This window comes from Arvicanthis niloticus, chromosome 6 (assembly GCF_011762505.2).
Source record: "Arvicanthis niloticus isolate mArvNil1 chromosome 6, mArvNil1.pat.X, whole genome shotgun sequence".
Taxonomy (NCBI): Eukaryota; Metazoa; Chordata; class Mammalia; order Rodentia; family Muridae; genus Arvicanthis; species Arvicanthis niloticus.
In genome coordinates, this window is record NC_047663.1 from 66,631,772 (window position 1) to 66,651,889 (window position 20,118).

The window sequence follows — 20,118 nt, forward strand, 5'->3', positions numbered from 1 at the left end:
TGTTTGTCCTGAGTCTTAGAAGAGACATTTGGATTTGGGCAAACAAACTGTGAAACAAGTTGGAGACATTAGGTTTTTAAAGATTCTTTCTTTGCATTTTTAGATTGTATGACTGGGGAGAATGTTATGTTTGAATATGAAATGTTTCATGAGTTCAGATAGAAGGTGGTGCACACCTTGTAAAGTAGGCTGAGCTGGAGAAAGCATGTCACTAAGGTTATGTTTCTGAAAGTGTTACCTAGTCCCTAGTCTCATTCCCTTTCTCGTTCCTGACTGCCCTGAGAGGATCTGCTTCTGCTCTGCTACACACTTCCTGCCATGATGAAGTAGGAACAAAATAAATACTTCCTCCATCAAGTTGTTTCTGCCAGGTGTTTTGTGACAGTAATGAAAACTTAATACAGTATCTGACATATGGGTGTTATTATATATAAATATGAAAAAGCACATACATCACGACTTGTTTGGATCCCTATTCAGTAGTTGCTACTGGACCTGCTGTCCTCCTTCCCTTCTGTCTGACACTTTCTAGCAAGGCAAGGAAAAGTGGACCTGAGACAGTTGTCCTTAGTGGTTTTTCCTATATTAAATAAACTTTGCATCTCAGCAAGTGGTAGGATCAATCCTTGTATAAAAGAGCTCCATGCCCTGTTCTCTTTAGAACAGAACCTCTATGGTACTTAGGAGCTGAGAGGCAGGCCTCACCTATTTGACAGCTGGGCATAGGTTACTCAGCACTGCTTTCTCTCTCCTCTTCATGGGAGTCTTTAGGGACCCCTCCAAGTTTCTATTTACAGAATTGTAGAAACAAAACTTGAGAAGAGAAATCTTACTTAAATTCTTAGAACTAAGTAGCAAAGAAGCATGATATTTCTTCCTAAAACACTCATTTAACAGGGAATCTACAAATAGCACTTTGCATGTTCAAGAATACGCTCATTCACCTTCCATTGAGTTGAATTCTATCAGCTAACTTGGAGAACTGGTCCGGAAGTCTTCTCTGCTTTATAACACCCTCAGGAGTAACAGAAACTTCACAGAGAGAGTATGTGTCAGATGCACCAGTCAAACCAAATTCCTGTACAGCTTGGCAGACCACTTCTTTAGCTGTGGTATCTTTACTGATGATAATGTAGCAACTTTGTTGATCTGCTTTGAAAATTCTTATAACTTGATCAGGAATATCTATATAAACACAAAGTTGAGCCTTAGTATTTCAAAAAGTAACATTGAAACAACCCAAAAAGCAACTTGGAGTACAAGGATCCCTCTATACATTGAAATATATACATTTCTATTTCACACAGGATATGACAGAAATGTATCCATTTTCTTCAGATGAAAAATACTAATATAAGTTCACAAAGATAAGAATTGTGATAATACAATTTAAAGACATTATTCACTTAACATATTACAAACATTTTGATGTTATTATTCCCCAATAAAGCTATTTATATCATTTAAAATAAAAAAAATGTGTATGGGTGTTCTGCCTGCGTGTATGTTTGTGTTCCACATGAATGCTACATGTCTGTAGAAGCCAGAAGAGGACACTGGACCTACTGGGACTAGGGTTAGAGATGATTGTGAGCTATCATGTAGGTAGGATCTGGGATTGAAGCTGGGTCCTTTGGAAGAGTAGCCAGGGCTTCTAATCATTAGGCCATTTCTCTAGCCCTCAAGCTATTTAATTTTAACAAGTAGGGATAGTAGTCCAGATGTATTGAGTGTAGGTATGTGCACACAAAGTGCAGGTGCTATTGGAGCCAACCAACACGGGATTACTGTTTTCTATCACGATGAAGGATATGATACAAACTCCCCCATAGTAAAGAAAACTTTATCTTTTTAAGCTCTTCAGTGACAACCCTTAAAAAGCCTTTGAAAGGTATGTATGTTTTCCAGGTCTTCAAAATAGTTTCCAATCCTTCCTAGAAGGTATGTTTTACAATCCTAGAATGTGAGAGAGCAAATCTGATCATGTCTGTATTAAAATTGTTTATTACTTTTTATTTTTGTCTTGTTGCCTATTTTGAAAGGCTATTATTTTCTTGGCTTTTTTAGATAGGGTCTTCTCCTACTCCCCTCTCTCTGTAGTACTGGTAGTTCTGGATCTTACAAAAGTAGAGCAGCCTGGCCTTAGACTCTCAGAGGTCTTCCTGCTTCTGCCTCCTAAGTGTCAGGTTTAAAGGTGTGCACCACCCTATCTGGCTTCCAATACTTTTTTGGCATTACCTGTGTTTCTTCTTACAAAGTCATTAAGACACCACATTATTCTACTATAAAATGGCAATCCTAGCTTTTATTGTTTTCTTGAGGGGGACATTATTTGTATTTTGATGTATGTGTGAGTTTGTATAAGTGTGCACGTAGAGGCCAGAGGTTTAACATTAGGTATCTTCAATGGTTCTCCACCTATCTTTTGAGATACGGTCTTTCACTGAACCTGGAGCCCCTTGATTCCACTAAATAGAGTAGCCAGTGAGAACCCATACTCTCCAGTTCTGCAGCCTTGAGATGGTGACTGCTGTGCAGTGTAGCAGCAACCACTTTTATTTTGTAAATATAAATGCTAAGTATTAAACTCTTATGTAACAAATACATCCTTTATCTACTAAGTCATCTCCTCTGCAGCCCATTTTCTCAGTTTTATATTAACTTTATTTTAAAGAGGAAAGTGTTTAAATGTCCTCATTAACGTACGGTTAAACACCTCAATCTTTGTTCTGTGATTTTATTAATAGCAAATAAATTCTAGCTAAGATATATTCATATGATATGCAAATGTAAACACTTCCTTCTTCTGCCTTATTTTCCTTCTAAGGGAAGAGTTCACACCTCAAGGACAATGCTTACTGCAGGAACGACTCTAAAAATGAATGATAATATGACAGAATAAACAAATGCTAAATTTCCATAGGAAAATAAGCTGTATTTACAAATAGGGATATTTATTGCTATGACTTGTGATGATGGCAGCAAATAAGTATATACTTTTGATCAGTACTGTCTTTCTTAGCACTATACACATTGCTAGAAAAAAAAGGGAAGATAAGAATAATGAACAGGCATAGCAGCAAACAATTCTACAGAATAAAATAGCCCCATGCCCTCATACGTTGAAACTGAGAACTCAGAGAGAAACCTGCTCCTATGACTAAAAGATCCAACTGAATTTACATGACAGCAATTCTATTCACTAGCTGCTGGGTGCTCTGGGTCAAGTTCATGTACTCAGTAGTCTCTGTTCTAGAAAGACGTACCAACTTGTCTTTCTTTGATGTATGTAAAGATCTGAGACATCAATACTTCTTGCTCATACTTCTTGTCAATGAATGAGTTTCTAATTTGCAGCTAATAGCACCATTATTCCCTAAGTTACAAAGCTTAATAAAATTAGAGAGTTTTATAATCCACCAAAATCAGGCATGCTTCTCTGCCTAGTACTAGAAATTACTGTAAGCAGGCAGAAGTCTGGTTGTCAGAAGAAAAGTGGGTGAAAGGGTTTCATCATACACTTTTACTCCTTAAAAAAGAACCAAATAGAACTTGTGTTACTTGTATTGTCTCTGCACTTTTCATGGACTGGGTCCTAGGTGCTAGAAGTGGATTTCTCTGTTAGAATTTGTGGAGGCTAACCTCAGCAAGTGGTTCTGGCTGACCCTGACAACATGGCAAAACCTCCATGCCTTTATTAGCATCTTTAGGGGGGATATTTTCACAGACAGGGTAGAAATTTGCACAACTTCACTCTCTTTCCCTGCTGTTCTAACACCTGGGAAGAAACACAGAGTTGTGTATCTTGAATAGGCTAAAAAGCTGAACGTTATAAAGCCATTTGTTCTTCAGGTAAAAGACAAATTGTTCCATAGACACATAATACAAAGTCAAGTATTAGAAAAAAACAAAAACAAAAAAAAAAAAACAAAAAACAGAACTTCCAGAAGAAATCTGCAAATAAGATTGTCCAAAGGCACCATAACAGAAACCCTGATGAATCTGCCAATGCAATGAAAATCAACCTGGCAAACACTGAAATCAGAAGAAAACAATTTCTTCTCATTGGCACCAGCAAGAGTATTTTAGAATCTATTTTAGAATCACTATATGTACATTATTTATAAACACACTGCCAGATGAAGAATATACAGGGCCAAAATAGTATTTGGCTCATGAAAGATTCAAAAGAATCAAAAGGAAAAAAATTGTACAATCACCCTGAATTCTAGTCATGATGCAAAAATTCCATTAAAAGAAAAGCAGTTTTGGGGATGGAGATACACACATACACACACACACACACACGTATACATACATATATGTATACATAACTATATATGTATATACATACATACATATATATACACACACATATATATGTATACATATATATATTTTACACATATGCCAAGAGTTCTGCCACTAAGATATTGTAGTCCCAGAAAAACACGTTTCTAAAAGAACTTGGAAGTACACAGTACTCACTAGCCCAGAGATTCGTGCACGTACGTGTACACACACACACACACACACACACACACACATTTTGTGTGACTGGTATGTGGGTGGAGCAGCATACACATGCCACAGTACTTATGTGGAAGTCAAGAGGACAAAATGTGGGAGTTGGTTTTCTAACATGTGGATCCCAGGGACAAAATTCAGGTGGGCAGGCTTAGTAGTAAGTATCTCATCAGCCCTCAGATTCCTCCCTCCGTCCCTCCTTCCTTCCCTCCCTCCCTCTCTCCCTCCCTCCCTCCCTGGCAGGGTTTTTGTGTAGCCCTGGCTGTCCTCAAACTCACAGAGATCCACCTGCCTCTATCTCTTAAGTGCTGGGCTGTATCACCACATCTGGCTCCAGATTTTATTTTTAAGAAATCAAATTAGACAAATGAAGCAAACAAAATCTCCTATTTGGACGTTTAAGTTAGAAACGCATTTCTAGACTGCTAATTATTTTATTATTATTTTTTTTTCTTTGAGACAAGATCTCTTTGTGTAACCTTGGCTATCTCTAAACTATGTCTGTAGACCAGGCTAGCCTCAAAATTACAGAGATCTGTCTGCCTCTGTCTCCTAGGTGCTGGGATTAAAGGCCTATGCCACCATGCCTATTTTTTCTATACTATTTTTTGTTTTATGAGCCACAGTTTCTCTGTGTGATATACCTGGCTGTAGTGGAACTCACTTTATAGACCAGGATGGCTTCAAACTCCCAGAGATTCACCTGCCTCCTAACTGATGAGATTAAAGGAACCACTGTGTGCCCTTAATTTACTCCTTAAGATTCATTTATTTATTCATTTGTGTGTGTGTGCTTGACTGTCTGTATGTATGAGCACCACATCTGAGCAGTGCCACTGGATCTCATGGAACTGACTCTGGGTCTCCTAAAGAAGCAGCCAGTGCTCATAACTGCTGAGCACTGCTCCAGCCTCTAGAGTGTTAACTTTGAGTCAGTATGTGTAAAAAAAAAAACAAAAAAAACCCAACAACTATAAGGGAGTTGGGTCTGGTGGTGCACGCCTTTAATCATAGTACTTGGAAGGCAGAGGCAGGCTGATCTGACTGAGGGCAGCATGGTTTACACCAAGTTCCAGGACAGCCTAGATCTAGAGAGATCCTGTATCAAAACAAAACCTTTAAAGATGTACTGACTATGAGATTACACTAAAAATGAGGTAATTTTTCGTGTACAGAAAGATCTTAGAAAATAAAGTTTACTTAGTGTTTTGCTTTAAGTTTTTCTTTGCTGAACTGATATTTATGAAGCACTTTCGTACTCAGTGTCCAGGTGATGAAAACACATGGTGAAGGACCAGCCTCTGACCTGAGGAGTTAACTAATATTCCAGAGAGCAGGACGTGACTCAAGGAAAGACAGTAACAAAGAAGTAGGATGGCCCATGAAGTGACCAGGCATGTGCATATATGCCTCCAAGGTGACAGAGACTAGAGAAGATCAAGAATTGTCATTATGTGTCCTATTCTATCAAGGGCAAATAGTGAGTACTTACTTTTAGGCACTTAGTACTGACCAAGTTCAAAATGTGATAACATACAAATATAAAACATGGGAACCTATGAATACAAAGACTTAGCAAAACACAAATTTCCAGGATCGAATTTTATCGTATCTTTAAACAATGTTGGTAGAACATTACATCCAGATACATATTTAAGGACTTTGTTAAATAAAATGGTGAGTGGAAGTGTAACATCTCAATTGGATCGAGGGGATCAGATCACACAGTTTGCATTCAATGAAATTTGTGAGAAGATCTAAATATATTATTCACTGCAAAATCTGAGGGATGGAGACATTTGTATTCTCTATAAAGTTTTACTTTAAAAAGTGCATAATATCTACAATTAAAGAATCGTTAAAGATTTTGAATGCAGAAAGAATTAAGTTTGCTACATCAAATACATAGATGGATGGATGGATGGATGGATAGATAGATAGGGTTTCTGCTACTAAATGAAAAAGAAAGCAGAAGAGCTCTGTACGTCAACTTAGGGTGGTGGTGGTGGTGGAGAATCAGAATCCAATTTCATTTAGCCACACTGAATTTTTTCTTTTTTCTTCCTTTTTTTTTTTTTTTTCCAGATGGGTAGCCCAGGCTGGCCTCAAACTTGCCATGTAGTCAAGGATGATCCTGAATTTCAGATCCATCAAATAACTCCTGGGATTACAAACCTGTACTACCGTGACAGCCACAAAAGTTTCAGGTCTTTTACATGTTAAGCGAGCACTCAAACCACTGAGCCACATTCCCAATTTCATCCTCTCAATTCTTTAAGCTTTATGCTAGATTTAAAAAAATACTTCCCAAGCATTCAATGACACATGTTCACCAACACACACACACACACACACACACACACACACACACACACACACACACACAAATAAAAATTAAAAAAACTTTTCATAAGTTGTAAAGTAGCATGTATATTCTGACTGTGTATGAAAAGAAAAACATATGTGGTCAAGAAAAATAACTAAAAGGCTTCCTACTGGTGAGTACTACCTCACGAGTGGAATTCTGCTCCCTATTTCATTGAATCCTCTATCATGTATTTGTTTTGAAAATAACAAACTACACACAAGAGACAAAAGAATGCCAAGATACTTACAGTAAAAACCAACAGCTGTAGGCAGCAAAAATAAAGCAAAATTATAAAAAGTCAGCAATCAAATCAAAGTATTCAATAATTCTACAGCTTTGCCTGCATTGCAACTTTGATCCAATAAGAAAGTAACACATGCAGACTCAACATAGCTGAGCTCTACTGACAAACACCAGTCAATGCTGGCTAATGACAGGTCACTGCAACCAAGGGCTCATGCACAAAGCAAATTCTAGTACTACTATTAAACTAAGAGGCTGAATTTGGAACTCGTAATAACTTTTTCCAAAAAAGCCTGATAACATATTTGATGCACCTTTCATCTGGGGGTCTTAAAGTGTCTCTGACAGGTGTGTCTAGCTTTATCACTAGCATGTGTACATGCTGCAGTCTCACCCACATGGGACTTTCTCCCGGTAGATTTAAAAAGCATCTCTGAGTCCTCTTGAGATATTCTTAATGACAGAACTGTGAAGCCAACCTGAGAGCAATCTAAGTACCACCTGCTCCTCAGGGCTGACTCAGTTCCACAGTACAACTGTCTAAATTTTAACCATTTCAAGCTCTCTCTCTCTCTTTTTTTTGTTACCCTATATCTTTATCTTCTTTTAACCACTTCTCTTCTTTCACTGAAGTTCTTCTTTATCCCCTCAGCATTACTTTCTAATTATTTACTCATTATTTTATCTGTATGCATGCATAGGAAGGTCAGAAGATGGCACACAGGAGTTAGCTTGTTCCTACCACATGGGGCCCAGGGAGCAAACTCTGATTGTCAGATTTGGTGGCAAGTGCTTTCTTTAACTTGGGTCTTCATCCCCAGCATCACTAAATGCTTAGAATGTCAATACAGCCGTAAAAATCAATAAACCCATAAAGCTATATGCCCTTTCTAATAATTGCTTTAATAAAAAGCATGCATATTTAATATTGTGAATCTTCTATGGAGTGTCAGAAATGTACCACTATAGACCACATACACACAAAGAGAAACAGATTTTGATTCTACAACATGATAAACATGGAAGTCATGAAAACATGCTGCTTTCAGCAGAGGAATCTGGGCTTCAGCACTTGAGAAGTAAGAAACAGCTCACTGGATATAAGAAGAGAATCTATTGGTGGCAAAGCACATGGAGGCAGAGTCTTAAAGCACATGACACTTTCAAGAAACAGTGAAGCAACAGGTTGTCAGGACAGGTAGCTAGAGAGATAAAAAAGATTTAACCCCGAAACACCTCAACCTCGAACAGATGTTTCTTCCATGTCATAGAAGTGAACCTAGCCTGCTGCTCTCCTGCCTCTGTGACACCTTAGTGCTTACTCTTTCTGAAGCAAATATTTCATTTTATGTACATTTATTTATGATTTCTGATGATAAAACTTCACTAATATAGCAACTGCTAGAACTTAAGCAAAGTTATGATTCCCTAAAATATTAGTTCTACATTTTGGCAGCCCTATAGAAAGAAAGATGTACAGTATCAGCTTGCTGAGTGTCAGGACTCTGGCCTCAGTTGGGAAGGGAAGAGAACAATGTATACAACTACTTTCACTTGTCTGTGTTTTTGTTAAAGCCTGGAGGTTTTAGGTTGTTATTAAAAAAATCACAAAAAATAATGTACAGCATAATCTTCAGCAAACGTTTTCTGTTGTGTTAAGGTTTTTTATTTAAGTTGCTATAAGAAAAGAGAAACTACTAATACACCTATATTTTCTTTCTGGCACTGAAATGTATTTGAATGATCCCCCTTCCTCTGTGCATTGGAACTGAAACTTAAGTTGAATCAGAAATACTCTGAGGGATCATTTTCCCCATCTCTACTTTGAATTCGATTATATACTCAGTCTTTAATTTTGTCTTTTCTTAAAAATTATTTTACATCTTTAAGTGATGGGTATATAATCAGTTCTTTATAATAAAAATTTTAGATTATACAATTTCTGTGATATTTTATGTCTCTGGGCACCAAGACATGTAGAAAGCAACTTGATCTTCCATCCTGAAAATCATTAGCAATGAAAACAATGCTATACTCTGGTAACAGTTCTTGACCAACCCCTAAACCAACAAAACTAACAAACAAACAAAAATCATTTTAGCTTCGTATGCTGAGAGAGAAAAAAAATCAGTGATTCAAGAAAATTACTAAGACATTTTAATATTGAGAGATATGAAAACAATCAGCATTAATTCTTTTTCAGAGTCTGTTTTCATTCCACCACTCAGTAATTCCTGAAAAAATATCACTGAGATTCATTTATTATAAAGTTTCAATTTTGAAGGAAGTAACCACTCCTACATAGGTTAAAAAAAAGAGACATTTTTCCCACTAGCTTTTTGCATGAAGTAAAAAAACCAGAGGTGAAAACTGCAGGCTAACCTAGTATTTGCTGCACAAGGCTCAAGTGATTGAGCCATATGAAGTTACATGGAAATATTACCTGTAGGATTGGAAAAGTCCAACATGCTAGTGGTCGGCTGTAAGAGATCTGGGCTGCTGGACGAGAGTGTTCCAGGGATTGGCATTATAGCCAGGCTGTGCCTACAGTGCCTGGTTCCCACAATACTGTCATCTTGTGACTGACTCAGGCCTCCGTCACTTCAAAAGAAAGGCACATATTACTTTCAAGTATTAGAAGGTACTTATATAGCAAACAATTTGACATCCTATGTACAAAGGCTTAACAATAACAAAACCAATTCAGTGTGATGCCTTAACCAGTTAGATTAAAACAACTCAGTAAACAAAAAGGGTACTTATAATGAAGAAACAGCAATGAAATGTTTTTGAAATTTACATTAAAATGAAATATAAAACAGAAGTAATTCTACTATATCACAAATAATAAATTTGCTTCCAGTTTTGGTACAGAAAAATTGAATGCTTAGGGACTGCTTGAAATTTGCTATTCTCAAATTTCAAATATATTTACTGAGCTATACATGGGCACACTACAGGAAGTGTCTGTCCCCGCCAAACACATGATAATCACAAGATGGTTTAAGTCAGTAACAGTTAGTTCTCTTTTAAGGTTTCAAAACCACATATTAACTAAAATGCCATTATCTAGGACAAGATACTCTTCCTTTAAAACATTGAGAACTGACACACAGGTCACTCTAAAGCCACTGTAAAGAAAAATATAAACACTTTCCGTCAAACTTTGAGTATTTTCCAAATACTAGTTTAATTATAAAATAAAACTGTTGTATAGAATTTAAGATCACAGTGGAAAAGATTTCTATCATCACCAATGACCAAAATAAGAGTTCTTTCCTTAAACTGATTAGTCCTGAAATGCTTTCCTTATCTATTCTCATCTAAATTTTATTCAGCACAGCCTTCTGTTTTTGTTACATAGAAGTATCACAGAACACTTACCTATTATCATGGAAAAGATTAAACTACGACCTAAAAGATGAGTGAGATGGAATATATTTAGAATATATTAAAGCAAGGTATGGGATACAGGCAGACTATGAAATGAAGCAAGATGGGAGAGTAGTGAACTGTTAATAGCAAGAGCAGAAGGACGGCCAGGACAAGAGGGCTGCATAGTCAGGAAGGCATGAAGCTGTGGCATGGGAGGAAGTCATTGTGATGGCAGACAGGCTACTTATAAGGTTGGCTTGGGTGAACTCCTCTAGCTGGCCACTGGCTGAAGGACTACTACAAGGACTGAGTGAGCTCAACTAGATGAAAAACAGTATTTTTGTCTTTATGAAGACAGTCAAGTTCTTTTATCAAATGAACAATCCAAACCCACAGAAGAGGATCATTTACTTTAACTTGACACTGAGAAGTAGAGGCACAACAATGCAACTGATACAAGCAATAGCATTTATCTTCAAGGAGAAGCATCAATCTACTCCTATGAAAACAAAGGCTTTATTTGATGAGTAATCCCTTTTTACTCTAAACTAGCTCTCTACAAGTTGGTTGCTGCTGTCACAATTAAACATTTTAAGATTAGCTAAGAGGAAAAAAGAAATGCTGTTGAGTATTTAATCACAAAAAGTGTAAAGATCTATTTTTGAGCAATAAGTCTTTCTTTAGTTGATTTCTGAAAACACACCAATTGTTCAATTCATAGGGTCAGGTAACCAAATCCAAGAAGAAAAAAAAAAAAACCCTTAAAGATATGACCTACTCTCAACTAATACAACTAAACTAAAATTAAAACTGTTCTTTGATACAGGGTCTTATATAGCCTTGACTGACCTTCAACATTCTATATAGTGAGAATGACCTTGAATGCCTGATCCTTCTGCTTCCAGCTCCAAAGTGCTGGTATTCTATGGTGCCTGGGATCAAGGACATAGCCTTTCAGATGCTGGGTAAGCACTCTGCCTATTAAGCCATGTCCCCAGCCCTAGGTCAGATTTATTTTGTTAAAAAGCAATTCACTATAGAGGCAAAGTCCACAGAATGTTAAAGGTTCTTAATATTTACTATTAATGTTATACTTATATATGTACCACTTAACATTTATTCTGCTTTTTAATAATCAACACATACAACACTATCTAGGCATACTCATATTAAGTAGGTTAAAATTTATGGTAATTAGAGTGTGAGCATGTAGACATGAAAACTCTGTCATGTACAATTCAAGCTATGACAGGAATGAAGTAATTAATCTGCAAAAAAAATCCATGCTTAAAAGTTGAATAAAGCCTATTTGAAAATAATTATGTCATTTCTTACCAAAACAGTCTCCTGAAAGGTGATGCAGTAATAGAAATAAGATATTTTTGAAAAATTCCTCAATAATTAGTTCCCTAACATTTAATATGTTTGAAATAAAAATAATTAGTTTCATTATGAAACCAAAGAGGCCACAAAATAACTCCAACATTAAAAGCAAATAAAAAATATACTGATATTTGGAGAGAAAAATAGTTCTTGATGCACAGAACAAAGTAGTTATTTTCAGGAAGATACAGCGATGTTACTTGGGCAACTGTGAGTAAAGAAAGAATTAAAGCTGAGTGATTTTTTTATTTGTTTTTGTTTTTTCGAGACTGAGTTTCTCTGTGTAGCCCTGGCTGTCCTGGAACTCACTCTGTAGACCAGGTTAGCCTCGAAATCAGAAATCCACCTGCCTCTGCCTCCCAAGTGCTGGGATTAAAGGTGTGCACCACCACCCAGCAAGTGATTTTTTTTAAAAAGGGATATTTGATTTCCTGAACTGTGAAATAGTCTCAGGTTAATGAAAACCATACTTTTTTGTCAATAGTTATAGATATACCCAGATCAATCTCTCATCGATAACTTATTTTCATTTTCATTTTTTTATTTTTTTAAAGATTTATTAATTTTATGTACGTATATGATTGCTTTATTTGCATGTACACCTAAATACCAGAAGAAGGGACCAGATCTTATTACAGGTGGTTGCGAGCCTCCAAGTGGTTGCGGAATTAAACTCACTCTGGAAGAGCACTCAGTACTCAACTTCTGAGCCATCTCTCCAGCCCTCATTTTAATTTTTAAGAACAATTTTCCACTTTAAAAGTACATAATTGTTTGGGATTTAAGAACTGTCCACTTTTGCTTCCCCCAATCTCACAGAATCTAGAGGAAGCGGGCCTCCCAGGAGCTCTAACCCAGGCAGTATCTTAGGTAAGGATACAGCAACACCTGCCCCAAAGAGGGAGTAATTGGGACCCACTAGGACCCAGGAAGTCACTCCTGGCCCAGAGCACTGAGCAGATCTTGGGCCCCAGCTCTAACCCCAATAGTAACACCCATCCAACACAGTTCTGATACAACCAAAATAATAGGAAAGACAGGCTACAGTCAGAGACAGGGCAGAGAGCACTAAGGAGATCCAGATGTTGAAAGGCAAGTGCAAGAACATAAGCATCAGCAACCCAGGGTACTTGGCATCATTAGAACCTAGTTCTCCCACACAAGAAAGTCCTGAACTCCCCATATCACTAGGAAAGCAAGATTCAGATTTAAAATCACTTCCAATGATGATGATAGAGGACTTCAAGAAGGACATAAATAAGACTCTCAAAGAATTTGAGGAGAACACAGGTAAATAGGTAGAAGCCCTTAAAGAGGAAACACAAAAATCTCTTAAAGAAGTACAAGAGACCACAACCAAACAGGTGAAGGAATTGAACAAAACCATCCAGGACATAAAAATAGAACTAGAAACAATAAAGAAATCACAAAGGGAGACTACCCTGGAGATAAGATATCCTAGGAAAGAAATCTGGAGTCATAGACAACAGAATACAAGAGATAGAAGAGAGAATCTGAGGTGCAGAAGATACCATAAAAAATATTGACACTGTGGAGAAAGAGGAATACTCCTCCATTGTTGGTGGGATTGCAAGCTGGTATGACTACTCTGGAAATCAGTGTGGTGGTTCCTCAGAAAATTGGATATAGCATTACCTGAGGACCCAGCTCTAACATTCCTGAAGATGCTCTACTATGTTCATAGCAGCCTTATTTGTAATAGCCAGAAGCTGGAAAGAACCCAGATGACCTTCAACAGAGGAATGGATATAAAAACGGTCATACATTTACAGAATGGAGTACTACTCAGCTATTAAAAACAATGAATTCAAGAAATTCTTAGGTAAATGGATGGAACTAGAAAATATCATCCTGAGTGAGGTAACCCAATCACAAAAGAACACACATGGTATTTAATCACTGATAAGTGGATATTAGCCCCAAAGCTTGAAATAGCCAAAATTCAACTCACAGACTACATGAAGCTCATGAAGAAGGAAGACCAAGTGTGTGTGCCTCAGTCCTACTTAGAAAGAGTAACAAAATACTCAAGGGAGCAAATATGGAGACAAAGTTTGGGACAGAAACTGAAGGAGGGACCATCTGAAGACCATTCTACCTGGGTATCTATCCATGTGCAGTCACCAAAGGCAGACACTGATGTGGATGTCAGGAAGTACATGCTGACAGGAGCCTGATATAGCTGTCTCCTTAGAGGTCTGCCAGAGTCTGACATATTCAGAGGCAGATGCTCACAGCTAACCATTGATCTGATCAAGGGGTTCCCAATGGAGAAGTTAGAGAGAAGACTGAAGGAGCTGAAAGGCCCCATGAGGAGAGCAACAATACCAACCAGAGCTCCCCAGGGTCTAAACCGCCAGCCTGGGAGCACATAGGGAGAGACCCATGACTCCATCTGTATATGTAGGGGAGGATGGCCTTGTCGGGCATAGGTGGGAGAAGAGATCCTTGGTCCCATGAAGGCAGAAGGGGGTAGGTGGGGGCACATCCTCATAGAAGCAGGAGGAGGGAGGATGGAATACAAGGTTCCTGGGTGGTGGGGGAAATGGAGTAAGGGGATAAAATCTGAAATATAAACATAATATCCAAAAAAAGAGAAAATATTGACACAACTGTCAAAGAAAATGCAAAATGCAAAAAGTTCTTAACACAAAACATCCAGGAAATCCAGGCCACAATGAGAAGACCAAACCTAAGGATAATAGGTATAGTTGAGAGTGAAGATTCCCAACTTAAAGGGCCAGTAAATATCTTCAACAAAATTACAGAAGAAAACTTCCCAAACTTAAAGAACGAGAGGCCCATAAACATATAAGAAGCCCAAAGAACTCCAAATATACTAGACCAGAAAAGAAATACCTCTCGTCTCATAATAATCAAAACACCAAATGCACAAAACAAAGAAAGAATAGTAAATGCAGTAAGGGAAAAAGGCCAAGTAACATATAAAGGCAGACCTATCAGAATTATACCTGACTTCTCACCAGATACTATAAAAGCTAGAAGATGCTGGATAGATGTCATACAGACCCTAAGAGAACACAAATGCCAGCTCAGGCTACTATACCCAGCAAAACTCTCAATCACTATTGATGGAGAAACAGATATTCCATGTAAAAACCAAATTTATACACTGTCTTTCCACAAACCCAGCATTACAAAAGATAATAGCGGGAAAGCTCCAATACGAGGAGGAAAATTATACCCTAGAAAGAGAAAAAAAGTAATCCTCTTCCAACAAATCCAAAAGAAGATAGCCACACAAAGATAATTCCACCTCTAATAACAGAAATAACAACAGGAAGCAACAATCACTGTTCCTTAGTGTCTCTTGACATCAATGCACTCAATTTTCCAATTAAAGGACATGGGCTGGCAGACTGGATGCGTAAATGGGACCCAGCATTTTGCTGCATGCAGGAGGCCCACCTCGGTAACAAGGACAGACTCTACCTTAGAGTAAAAGGCTGAAAAAACAATTTTTCAAGCACATGCTCCTAGGAAACAAGCTTGAGTAGCCATTCTAAAATCTCCAGCCAAAGAACACAAAGGGAAGGACTCATGACTCCACCTGTATAGGTAGTTGAGGGTGGCCTTGCCAGGCATCAGTGGAAGTGGATGGCCTAGGTGCCCGAAAGTTTGGATTCTATAGTGTTGGGAAATTTGAGAACAGGGAGGTAGGAATGGGAGGATGATGGAAGCATACCCTCATAGAAACTCCCACAATTATATGGATTAGACATGACAGAGGCAGGCCACCAGAAGACTAGATTCCAGAATTCAAACAGAAAATTATCTTGATACTATAATTTGGTTTGAGAACTGTATATTGTAGAATACTCAGCCTTGGTTATCTACTCATCAAGCAAGCTGAGCAGACCGGGTCACACTTCTGATGTCCTGGAATTCCAGCTGGATGCAGTGAAGACACAGCATCAAAGGCTTATCAATTTACTCTTCCCCCTGCCCCTCTTCTAATATCTCAACACCCATAATCAGCTTGAAGAAGTTAATGAAGAGTTGGCACCCCTATTCCCTGGGCTTGGGGGACTGAGGTGGTTAATATGAAGCTGTCTTTCTAGGGAAAAGTAGTGGTTTTGTTGAAACAGGGAGGATTAGCTAGGATTTATTGCATAGCCATAACCTATTGGTAGAAATATGTATAACTGTTATTAAGATGAAGTTATAATTTCTTAAATGGTACAAAATTTACTTTGATTTCAAATGTAAGGTTTTCACTGGTATGAGTTTCTTATTGATATAAAAGTGAGATGAATATTGTTACTCTCATAGGCATTGTGCCTGTATAACACATTTAGAAATACAAGGCTTAGACCCAGTCCTTCTTTAACTTTTTTAACTGAATTGAGATGGTTAGCCTGTGAGTTAAGAGCCTATAGCAAATTCACAGCTCTGAGTTTACTGTTAGGGTGTTTTCCATATTTTATTTAGAAATAGCTGAGAGGAGTTAACAGACAACAGTCCAGATTGCCTTACATGGATAGTTGGTTTTTAAACCGTCAGAAGTCCACAGAATCGATGTTACAAACATTTCTGTATTAATGTTCATTTTGATTAAAGACCTGTCTGCTCCTGACAGCTTCCCTGTCTTGGATTTTAAGAAGAAATTGAGCATCTTTAGAGTTATTCCAATTGTGGTGAGACAGCCACTAGGCAAGAATTGCCTCTTTCCATCTACAGACAAATTACTGTCCAGAAAAGGACACACATGCAGAATAGTCGACTGATTATATCTGCCTAGACAGAGTAATCAGCCCTTAATAATTCTGTATCACTAGGTCTGTCAGATGATCCTAGGCCAGAAGGCTGAAGATCGGATGCGCCAACGTTTTGTAGTATAGGGGCTTTTCAGGTGTTCAGTGGTCTCTATAAATTGGCTAAGTTTTAGAAGCTATGCTTTGTGCTTCCCATAATTTCAGTTAACTCAGTCATTCTGGATTTCTGATGGGGTTGAAGACTTACTAGTCTCATAGCCAATCCTGGCTATTTATTTAGAGAAAAAAGATTTGAGAGGATGCTTTTCAGCTGACATTCATTCTAAAGCCAAGAAAAAAGGGCAGGTTCAGAACTTAGTCTTTTAGTTAGGAGAGATGACAGAGGTACTGTTTAGTTAACAAAATGATGGTCTGGGTATTAGGTCTATCTTGCACCTTACTGACACAAGTTGGTATAGTTATTCTCTAATTGTATTTTGAGAGAAAAATATCATTTTAAAAAGAATGGTGATAAGTAGGAGGAGTTATGGTGGAAAGAGTAAGAAGAGGAATAAGGAGCAGAGGAGAAGGAGAGAAGCTAGGAGATGAGAAAAAGAGAGAGAGAGAGAGAGAGAGAGAGAGAGAGAGAGAGAGAGAGAGAGAGAGAGAGAGAAAAAATGAACAGAGAGGCAGATGTTTGCATGTCTCTGCCAGTCAAAGATAGCTGATATATCTAGGTTGGGTATTGGGTTACACTTCTGATTGTATGGGCACCTTGTTATTAAGCATTATCAAACTTATAAAGCCTTTGATTAACATTAAAAGAAATTGTATAAAAGCAAAAAGAAGGGGGCATAGGATACGGGTTTTCTAGAGAGGGGAAATGGGATGGCATCTGAAATATAAATAAAATATCCAATTAAAGAAAAAAAAAGAACTGTCCACTTTTATTTAAAGTAGATACTTCTTTTTTAAAAAAACAAAAAAACAAAACAAAACAGAAAACATTCTTTTCTTCCTGCTCCCACAGATAATGTAATAGCTGCCCTGTTCTTAAGAGGATATGTGGGAGAAGTAGAATCTGTTTTCCATGTTTCAGCTAAGGAGTTTTGGCACATAGGAGGTATTCATAAATTATAGAATTAGAATTAATTAATATTTTATTTATTTTTTTGGAGACAGGGTTTCTCTGTGTAGCTCTGGCTATCCTGGAACCCACTCTGTAGACCAAGCTGGCCTCAAACTCAGAGATCTGCCTGCCTCTGCACCTTGAGTGCTGGGATTAAAGGTGTGTGTGTACCACTACCACCTGGCAAAATTACTTAGTTTTTATTTTAATTAAAAGAATTGAAATATTTAGTAGGAAAGTTTGAAGATACATGGGGAAAAAAGGGAAGATTTATTTGTGCTTTATTAAAAAAAAAAAAAAACCCAAACAAACAGACATCTGAACATTTGTCCTTCCTGTTAATTTTCATGTCTAACATACCATTTAGCTGACCAATCTCTTATACTTGGACTTGTGGCGTATTTATAGCTTTTGTGAGGCTGAAGCAGGAGGATCACTTGACCACATGAGTTTGAGGCCAGAATAGGCAACACAGCAGGACATCATTATCATCATCCTTACTATCACCATCATCATGAGATCTATAGAAAGGGTGTTGTATCCTTGGATATATGGGTCATTTGAACTCATGTTCCCTGCCTATTATCTACTGATATCACAGTGTTGTTTTTCCCTAGAAATGATTTTCAGGACTTGTCAGAAAGGGGAAATCTCTGTAGTGGTTTGAATGAGTATGTTCCGTATAGACTCAAATATTTGAACACTTGTTTCCCAGTTGACGGTGCTATCTAGGGAAGCTTAGTGCAGGTTTGCTAGAGGAAGTACTTCACTGGGAGAAGACTTTGGGTGTTTATAGTCTCATTTCATTTTCTGTTTGCAAAATAAACAAAAAATAAATAAATAAATAACAAAAATCTTTTACTGGATGTGGGTGATGTATACCTGTACTTCTAGTACTTGGGAAGAAGCAAGAGTTCAGCCCTTTAAAGAGTCTGAGACTAGCTATGGCTACATAGTGAATTCAATGCCAGATGGAACTACTTAGGGGAGATCTTGTTTCAAAAAAAAAAAAAAAAAAAAAAAAAGCCAAGAACTAGTGATCTGGTTCAAAGGCAGAGTAAGAATACTTGCTTTACATGGGGAAGGCCTCCCAAAAACTGCAAGAAAAAATTATCCAAATTCATCTTAAATGGTTGGAGTGTCAAAAATAATAATAATAATAATAATAATAATAATAATAATAATAATAATAATACATGTTCTCAAAAACACAACAGTTAGTCTAACAGATATAAATGAATAACTAATTCTCACAAACTGGCCTCAGAAATCTGTAGGACTCTTATCTTTTAGGCTTTTAGTGAGTGAAGTGACTGACATTCTATATCCTACCGCATGCATACAAGAGAGGTGTAGCACAAAGCAAAAAACTCAACAAATGAAAAATTAAGTAAAAATACATCCTGAATTTAAACAATAGATTTCTAATATATTTTTCTTCCTTGGTACCAATTCAAAGTTGTCATGTGGGAAATACTCAACTAGTGACTTAATACTCAACTGGTGACAACAACTTCTGTGTCTCCTGCTATGAACCTGATAGCTATGCTCAGTAACCCACTTCTACTCTCCAAAGAATATGCATAATGCCACCGGCTTAGCTGCTCAGAAAGGGTCTCTAATGAGTTACAATCACAACAGTCTCTAGTTTTAAATCATACATAACATAACCATACCAACAGTTGCAATGATGCATATATTCTAGACCAAGCCATCAGGGTTTCTGGAAATAGATCAGGAAATTACCTGCTAAGGAACTCTATGTGAACTATTCTGTGCTTTCCGGCCCTTAGGTTTTTCTCCTTTTCCACAGTGACTTCAAACACTTCCCAACCTTGTCAGTGTAGGCTATTGCTCTAATGGTCTCTTCACCTAACCTCCACTGGTGTCAGTGTTTGCTGATATGCACAATAGTAAATATTTTGGATGCTTTAAAGTTGTGGTTTTTATAACCTACTCACCTCACTGAAAGCAGTGACTCATAGTAAATATTTTGGATGTTTTAAAGTTGTAGTTTTTATAACCTACTCACCTCACTGAAAGCAGTGACTCAGAAATGAGTGAGCAATGAGCTTTAGCGTGGAATTAGAACAAAGCCATCTCACATTTAAGTCTCAAGTGAGTGACTAATTGAAGAGAAAATTTGTCTCCCTGGCTAGAAGAACTTGTGATGAATATTTCCTTATCTCTGAGATGTGTGTGTGTGTGATGGGGACATACATATGTTTGTGTGTGTCCATGTGTGTAGGGGGCCGGTGGCTGGCATCAGCTATTTTCCTTAATGTCTGCATTTTATTTTATTTTTTTTTTCAGGCAGGTGACAGAAAATCTCTGGAAGCAGAGCTTACTAATGCTAC

General features: G+C 37.5%; 1 protein-coding gene across 10 annotated transcripts in view; it reads right to left on the bottom strand.

Annotated features, from left to right (window-relative positions):
* Nucleotides 1-20,118, bottom strand: part of Rapgef6 (Rap guanine nucleotide exchange factor 6) — a 169,422-nt gene that overhangs the window by 39,423 nt on the left and 109,881 nt on the right. For 5 of the 10 annotated variants that reach the window (XM_034507065.2, XM_076936834.1, XM_034507064.2 and 2 more), the window contains 2 exons: nucleotides 9,582-9,739; nucleotides 945-1,185 (listed from right to left, as the gene is read on the bottom strand). In XM_034507065.2, coding sequence (XP_034362956.1) covers nucleotides 945-1,185; nucleotides 9,582-9,739 — 399 coding nt within the window. Of the gene's footprint in view, nucleotides 1-944; nucleotides 1,186-7,142; nucleotides 7,158-9,564; nucleotides 9,740-20,118 lie in introns of those variants that run through there. The other 5 variants (XM_076936832.1, XM_076936833.1, XM_076936831.1 and 2 more) reach the window with 2 other exon arrangements.